Genomic DNA, 8,842 nt, shown 5'->3' on the forward strand with positions numbered 1-8,842 from the left:
TATTATGGCTGGGGACACCTTCAAAGAAAGAGGAGGCGGAACAAAGGACACCCACATAAGGGACAATTTCAGCCAAAGCACAGTCCAGCAAAGATGACCAACAGCAAGTTGAAGAGATAACTAAAGGCGTCACAAGAAGGACGTGTGGCAAAGGGCACGTGACCAGGACGTCAACGCTACCCCAGGAGTACGTCGGCAGAACGTACTGCACCTGCGCGAAAGCCGTAATGTATTATACATAGCACCTCGGTAGAACGTCTCATATAAGGTTGTACTTGCGCATATAAGGAAAACACCTCGTCTGTAGTTTCTAAATGTTATGCTGGAAAAGATATCCTCTGCAACAAGAAAAATTTCAATGCAACGTCGACCAAACATCCAGTGAAAACCGCGAAAAATCATGGTTTTGCGCAGGCGCAGTACGTTCTGCCGACGTGCTAACCCCAGGTAGGCTGTGACCTGTTCCGTCCATACCCACAGAGTTAGAAATGTTAAGCGTGGTTGGCCAGCATAATGCTTAGGTCACATTTCCAAACCGGCGCCCGGTCGGGCTCTTAGTATGAACGAAAATTTAACAAGTCATGTCAAAAATATACAGAAAGAGTTCCCATGATTGTTAATAAGAAATTCTCTGTGTGTTGTTGTCTTTTATACTGTACCTTTCGTTCCCGAAAGCTGCCCGGCCGGGCCCCGTGTGGGAATTGCGACCTCAGCAGCGTCTGTGCACGTGAATATTTTCACATTCTACAGGCTTCTTCTTGCCAGGGCCGTGTTTAAACAGCTGTCCTTGAAGTAAATTGTTCTTTGAAAAGGAAACTTTTGCTGGAGTTTTCTTCATCCAATGTTGTCCTTGGTATCATGCCTTTGAGTCATTTCCTGCCCAGTCTGAAAATAAATTTATTTATCTTTTAGCTTCAAAGCAAGACGTGCTGGAAGACGTTTCATGTGTGCCTCAATGTTATTTATTACAAAACTTTCAAGCATATCAAAAAGGGTTTGACATTTGTGCATATCCGGAGGACATAGCAAGTTGAATAGCCATATATTAGGTAAGCCTGCGGTTTACATCTTGTTAGCTAAAAGAGAAAACATCAAATCCTCGACATTTCACCAAATCTAATTAAAATATCTATTCCCCATGGGCTTTACGTGTTTTTTGGCCTTGCACAGCAGAGTTCAAAGTAAATCCGCACTTTGAAGATGATGGTATAACATACAGCAGGAAAGGCAGTGACATTTCAATTAACGTTGTTGCTTGCAGGTTGGTATGGCCTCCATACAGGTGGCAAGAAGAGTAAGGTTCCGTTCATTTCGACAGCTTTTCTGTATCTGTATCTGTATAGCCGGCATAACCGCCTTTCGGCGTAGCACACCAGCTTCTGTATCTGTATAGCCGGCATAACCGCCCTTCGGCGTAACACCAGCTTCTGTATCTGTATAGCCGGTATAACCGCCCTTCGGCGTAACACCAGCTTCTGTATCTGTATAGCCGGTATAACCGCCTTTCGGCGTAACACACCAGCTTCGCAGGCACGCTGCGCGGCGGCAGCTGGCTATATTACACCGATCGACTTGTTACACCTAACTCTTGAACTTCTAGTTCTAGACATTGTTTAAAGCTATCTATTGACATTGCCCCTACTGTACTTGGTGACAGTGAGTTCCACTCTGCGATAGTTCTAGGAAAGAATGAATTCTTGAACACCTCAATCCTTGGTTGATAACTCTGGTACTTGAAGGCATGGCTATTTCTTGTTCTCTTCTGGGCTGGTATTAGGTACTTTTGCTCAACTATCTGTTTTGCTAGGGCGCATCGCCACAGTTCTCAGGTCTTTATCCGCCCTCCGCGGTGGATCTTTTGTGAAACAAATAAAAAAAACCCTGTTATACAAGAAATGAATTTTGCGTGGCCAAACTTCCTTGCTGCTTTTTAGTTCGAGAACTCAACTGTAGCGGAAGCACTCTGTTCAAGTGTACAGGTCAACACATATTGAAGTCCCAATCCACAGATAATACCTAATAAACTACACATAATGAAAACAGAGAAGCATCCTCACGACCGCCACAATCCTGTTTCCTACGATTTTCTACAGTCCTGGGTGTGAGAGTTTCCTTGTTTGAAGGCATTAGTTTAGAAGCCACTACGCGACGACAAAGCTGCCTCCATGTGGTGGGAAATGACAACACAACGCACCCAAAAACTTTCTTCACGTCATCTTTATTAAACAAACATATGACAGCAGCAACATTGCACACCTAGCAGAGGTAGTTCCACCAGTCTGTTTCACTCGGATTGTCAGTCGTAGTAGAATTTTCCACATTGAGGAGCTGCACTATAAATAACATGGCATTGATAACAACACTATATATATATATATGATAACATTAACAACAACAATAACAATAACAATCTGATAAAGGTATGATCATATCCGCAACAGCTTAGCATACGGCAAAATACGATGTAAAGAAAGGCGTTTTTTTATAAGATCCTAGATTATTGCTGCATACCATGCAAATACGGCATTGTCAAGTAAACTTCTACTCTTAGTAAACATTTTGTACTGGTCCATTTAAGACAGAACACACAGATACTTGTACATCAATTCAAAAGCTTTAGATACCGATAAATAGGTACAGCTACCTTAAACACAGATACGTGAAATCATTATTCTTTAGAAGGATAACAAATAGCAAATAAACATATATCATTATAAATATAAACCATTGTCTAAAACGCTCTCTTTCAATATTGCACAATTTCTTGTTTCACAAGTTAGACGACCTCATACCATCGCCCAATCATGGTAACCTTTACGATTGTCAAATTGCAAATGTTTGACGAATCACGTCAGTTGCTCATATACTACACCTAACAGTTTTATCTCAGCATCTCCAGATCACTAGATATCAAAATCAAGTTTCGCTGCAGTATACAATTTCTTGTTTCACAAGAGTTAGACGACCCCATACCATCGCCCAATCATGGTAACCTGTACGATTGTCAAATTGCAAATGTTTGATTATGCAAATAAAATCCTCATTTGCAGGAACCATATCAGTTGATCATATACTACACCTAACAGTTTTATCTCAGCATCTCCAGATCACTAGATATCAAAATCAAGTCCCGCTGCAGTACAATAACAAGCCGCTAGGCAGCCAAAAACCTAATCACTTTTAGGCCTCCTCAACACCTACACATCTGTCAAGTTTCATACCAATCCATCTATGGCTTCTTGAGATATAAACGCTTACAAAAACAAAACCTTCTGGTGAGGGTAATAAATGATTATTACATTTTCACAAGGAAGTTATGAATAACCTCCTTGATTTTCCTAGACTCATATACTTCTACATAACTTTGTATCACTCAAAGACAACGGTTGTACTACACCTAATAAATGAAGCTTGTGTAAGCTGTGATCATTTCCGTGCTGTGCACATAGGCTTACTTGACTTGGCCAAGAAACTATTCTAAATAGCTACCATACAAGCAAGACACTTGGTCGGTTGTTTTTTCTGTCTAACAATGTTTCATTGAACAACTGTTGGAGAAAAATACTTTTCAAACCTTGAGACGTCAGTTGTTACTATGCAAGTCAGAATGGAGTTGGTATGGTAATTTGTGCATATCCGGAGGACATAGCCAGTTGAATAGAAATACATTAGGTATATGCGGTTTATAATTCGTTAACTACTGTAGAAAACATCAAATCCTCGACATTTCGCCAAATCTAATTAAAATATCTATTCCTCGTGGGCTTTACGTGTTTTTTGGCCTTGCACAGCAGAGTTCAAAGTAAATCCGCACTTTGAAGATGATGGTGTCACATACAGCAGGAAAGGCAGTGACATTTCAATTAGTTTTGTTGCCTGCAGGTAGGTATGGCCTCCAAACAGGTGGTGAGCAAAGAGAGGTTTGATTCCCTTCGCTACGATGGATTCCTCTCAACTATCTTTTTTGTTAGGGCTCGTTGAAGGCCCAATCCACAGATTATTAGACAACGGTTGTACTACCTCAAAGACAACGGTTGTATTACCCCTAACAAATGAAGCTTGTGTAAACTGTGATCAGTCCCGTGCTGTGCATACGAAACTGTACTGAATAGCTACCATACAAGCAAGACACTTTTTCTCTGTCTAACCGTTGAAAACGTCGTTGAAAAACTGTTGGAGAAAAATACATTGTTTTTTAAAACATGAGACGGCAGTTCTTAATTGATATGCAAGTCACGTCGTCCTTTCGTTTGCTGTGATGTCGTAGCTTTGTTCCGGGTCTGGATTCCAGGCAGATTGGAACCCAGTCCTGACGTTGTACAAATGGTTTGGGTCAATTCTAGCTACTACTATCCTGGCAGAAGCTGGTTAAAATGAAAATCTTCTAAATCCTCTCGTACCAGAGATATTTCTTAATACCAAAACAAATTTAGAGTCCCTAAATTCAAAACGTGTTTGGTCTAGTCCTATAGAAAGGCACGGTTGTTCGCATGGGCCATATAGATCTATTTTGAAAATATTTCTATATATTAAATATTTTTTAAAAATATTTATATATATTAGATATCTTTTTGTCATTCATACATATCAAATATCTTTTTAACATTATTGCAAAAATAGTATCTCATACTAGTCATAGTATTTTACACCCAAACAATTTTTGAGGTGTTCATATTTGGTTATTTCTTATGGACATATCTGTCTAGTTGAAAAACAAACGTCCAAAGGTACTGAAACCGTGCATAGCTTGCCTGAGCCTTCCTAATAACAGATTTTACAAAATCTGTTGTCGTTTTACACCGGTGCAACATCTTTTCAATTCTCAATTGCTTTTTTCGAGTGCTCGCTTTGTAACCGGGAGGTCGTGAGTTTAAACCCCGGCCGGGTCATACCAAAGACTTTAAAAATGGCACACACTTCTTTCTCTGCTTAGCACTCAGCACATATGAGAAAGGGTGTGGGAAGGTCAAACACATAGCACTACCTAGCCTGCCACTACCTGGACTAGCCCCCTGATGTAGTGCACTGCACAACTGTGTGTCGCCCAAGGGCTACGGAAATGGAGACGGGCACCACCCTACGCTCGGCATAAGAGCACGGGAGACCTTCTTCCTTCTGCTTCTGTTGTCGTTTGATGGTGCCGACTACGCCACAGCGCTGGTATATAGAATATGTCTATCCTATCACACAAACTCTTTGTTATAGTTCTGTTTTGTGAAGTTTCACTCTATTTAAAACGTTTTGGCCAAAAAATCACTTAACTGACACCATGATAACATCAAAGTCTGAAAGTCTGGTGGTGTTTTAGGCGCCAGGATGACCAAGAAAATCCCGAAGTCTGAATAAACTTCGTTGATGACGTTTCGTATCTGGTATCTTTAGTTGTAGAAGACCATAGAAAATTGCCAGTACTTTTTTGTTGTGTCAATAAAGAATTTCAATGTGGTTCGCCATTATGGCTTTGCGGTCTCAAACTGCCCCCCCCCCCGGACGACCGAAAAAAAAAGGCCCGAAGTAGACTTAGAACTCGTTGATGACTGGCCCTGGGGTTAGTGTGGTGAAATGGGGACCCGCATGCCCTTTTCCTTAGAGCGTAATCGGCCGTTTTAATTGTACGTAGAGCGTAGACGGACCGCTCTAATTCGACGTAGAGCGTAATTGGTTGTAGCCACCTGGAATTTATCGTAAAGCGTAATCGAGAGCTCTCACAATTTAGCGGAGAGCGTTGTCGGGACCCCCTCCCCATGCAGGGCCCCTTAGAACTCGAATTTGAACTCGTTGATATTAAACGTTCCGGATATTGTGGTACAAGTTGTTCATGGCCTTAGGCCACACCATCTTAATGTTATGGATGACATCCTCTGAAGACTCCCAGACTAGTGCGCGCGGGCGACTAAAAAAATTTCCGTCCAAAAAATGCTACTAAACCACAGAAATACAAAGCTGCTATTGTAAACTTGCGGCAGTACATAGCGACGCATACGACAAGCCGGCACATGCTGGCCTTTTGTGGAATTTATGAGTCGGCACTGGTCAGAGCGTCGGAGGACGTCTTCTTCTTTTTTTTTTTTAGAACAGGCGAAAATCAATGCGAGCGCGGATGTCTTCCATAAAAATAGACGGTGTGGCCTTACGGTAGATGTCTGAATTACATTGGTCTCATCTCGAACTCGAACTCGAAGTCGTTGACGACGCTTCGCAGCTTGCGGTAGGCCTTCTTCATGGCCTTGCGATATATATCGTTACGATAGGCGTACACGATCGAATCGGAGTAGGTCGAGGTCTGCATGATGCTGTAGGTGACGTCACCCAAGATGGCCGCCGTGTGCTCGGAGATGCCCACAAACTTCAGCGTCGCCACCTGAGAGAAAAACACGTCAACACGAGAAAGGTAAAGCAAATCTGCATCTGTGGGGTCGTGTGGCGTAGCGGCAGAGTGCGCGACTCGGAACTTTGAGTCCCGAGTTCGAGTCCTGACATGCCACCGATCTTGTGCCCTTGGGAAAGGCACTTTACACGGCTTTCCTCACTTAGCTCAGGTGTAAATGAGTATTGTCCTGTCATGTATTTGTCCCCTGTGTTGGTGGCGGCATTAATATAAGTTGAAAAAACTTGAGTGTGTCGTCACCACGTCTGGTGATTACATGTTGGAATTAAAAAAAAAATCTGCAAAGCAAATGTATAGTGTTTGTAATTATAAACCTTCACGTCAATACTAGAAGGGTAACATCTGCAAAGCAAATGCATAGTGTTTGTAATTATAAACCTTCACGTCAATACTAGAAGGGTAACATTCGCAAAGCAAATGCATAGTGTTTGTAATCATAAACCTTCACGTCAATACTAGAAGGGTAACATCTGCAAAGCAACTGCATAGTGTTTGTAAAGCTTCACATGGTCTCCTTTCCCCTGTCTAAAGGTTCTGTACAGTTGAAAAAGTAAAAAAAAAAGAATAAAAACTCTTCTCTACTTCTTCCTCTCTAGTTTTCCTTCTTTTTTATTTAGTAATACCCCAATTAAAAACGGGTCAAGCCTAAAGAAATAACTGCGCTGTTTTTAAATATTCTTACTCAAACACACCATTCATATACTAGTACATGTAACGTTATAAGGTGACCAGCACTCCCAGCTTAGCTCAGCATACTACATGATGTAACCCAACACCAAATGGTGTCTGCTACAGGACTAGTTACCATGGTGACAGACGTCTGGTCCAGGTCATTGACCTTGTGTGTTTGTAATGTGCATGCCGAACACGGCATTAGCTGAATTTGCTGCCTAGTGCTCAATGTGTATTGTGGTGTGTTGCAATTTAAATAAATAAATAAACAAACAAACAAACAAACCATGATGATGAGCGGCATCCAGGAGGCCCACTGCACGCCGACGACGATCCCGAAGGTCTTTGCGGCCTTGAGCTTCCGAGGCAGCTGGTCAGCTTGGGCGGCCCAGGCCACCTTCTGGTCGTGCTTGGACTGGCTGTCACAGGCAACCTTCAAGTAGTAGACAAGTACGATCATAAGAAGAACTTTAATTGATTGACACAACAAAAGTACAGCTACTTTCGTAAGGTCTAAGACATGTAGATATACAGACAAATATACATGGGTACAACGAAAATATCCTACGTACAGAACAATAGGTGGGTCAACTAATACTACTTGTTCTAAGGTCTAAACATTCTTTGATATATTTACCTATTTGTACACAGTAAGGGTTATTGCCTTCTAGGATGAACTTAAATTTATCTATAGCATGAAATGTAACAAATTCTGTTGAGCAGGCGGAGAGACGGTTGAACAGCTTTGTGCGTTTATCGTTATATAGTGTACAATTCAAAATAGAATGTTGTTCGTCTTCAATATCATTGGGATCATACGTCGATGAAGGTTAGACATTCAGGTAATACGATACGCCAAAAAGCAGTTACTCAAGCAACTGGATATGATTTTGAAAACGTCAGACGTTTCAGCTAGTATCCACTAGCTTTCGTCAGTGACTGAGAGGCCAGAAGAAAGAAAGAAAGAAAGAAAGAAGAAAAAAGGACCAAGGAGAACAAGACCAAAAGATAGAAAGAAAGATACTACTAGCAATCCCTTGTTATTACGGGCTAAGCAGGAGAAAAGAAGAAACTAAAAAAGAAAGAAAACGGTGCTGACGAAGATGAGACCGGCGATGCAGCAGGTGATGACGACGCCGAAGCCGCACAGGCACATGGTACTCTCGGTGCCTCCTGGTGTGCCGGGCAGCAGAGACAGAGAGAGAGGGGCGGCCTGGTGACGGTACTCTCCGTCCTCCTGGTGTGCCGGGCAGCAGAGACAGAGATAGAGAGGCAGAGAGAGAGAAAGAGAAAGAAAGAAAGCGGTGCTTACCTTGAAGATTAGACCGGCAATGCAGCAGGTCATGAAGACGTCGAAGCCGCACAGGCACATGACGGTACTCTCGGTGCCTCCTGGTTTACCGGGCAGCAGAGACAGAGAGAGACAGAGACAGAGAGAGAGAGAGAGAAAGAAAGAAAGAGAAAGAAAGAAAACGGTGCTGACCTTGAAGATGAGACCGGCGATGCAGCAGGTGATGACGACGCCGAAGCCGCACAGGCACATGGTGACGGTACTCTCGGTGCCTCCTGGTGTGCCGGGCGGCAGAGACAGAGAGAGAGAGGGAGAGAGAGAAAGAAAGAAAGAGAAAGAAAGAAGAACGTTGCTGACCTTGAAGATGAGACCGGCAATGCAGCAGGTCATGATGACCACGCCGAGGCCGCACAGGCACATGGTGACGGTACTCTCGGTGCCTCCTGGTGTGCCCGGCAGCAGAGAGAGGGAGAGAGAGAGGGAGAGAGAGA

General features: G+C 42.8%; 1 protein-coding gene across 1 annotated transcript in view; it reads right to left on the minus strand.

The window, feature by feature from the left end:
* Window positions 1-6,148: 6,148 nt before the first annotated feature.
* Window positions 6,149-8,842, minus strand: part of LOC109487606 — an 8,847-nt gene continuing 6,153 nt past the window's right edge. The window contains exons 5-7 of the mRNA XM_019791614.1: window positions 8,544-8,653; window positions 7,347-7,493; window positions 6,149-6,361 (exon numbers count right to left, since the gene is read on the minus strand). Of these exons, the coding sequence (XP_019647173.1) occupies window positions 6,149-6,361; window positions 7,347-7,493; window positions 8,544-8,653 (470 nt within the window). The remainder of the gene's footprint in view (window positions 6,362-7,346; window positions 7,494-8,543; window positions 8,654-8,842) is intronic.

The sequence above is a fragment of the Branchiostoma belcheri genome, unplaced genomic scaffold, assembly GCF_001625305.1.
Source record: "Branchiostoma belcheri isolate BF01 breed outbred unplaced genomic scaffold, Haploidv18h27 scaffold111, whole genome shotgun sequence".
Taxonomy (NCBI): domain Eukaryota; kingdom Metazoa; phylum Chordata; class Leptocardii; order Amphioxiformes; family Branchiostomatidae; genus Branchiostoma; species Branchiostoma belcheri.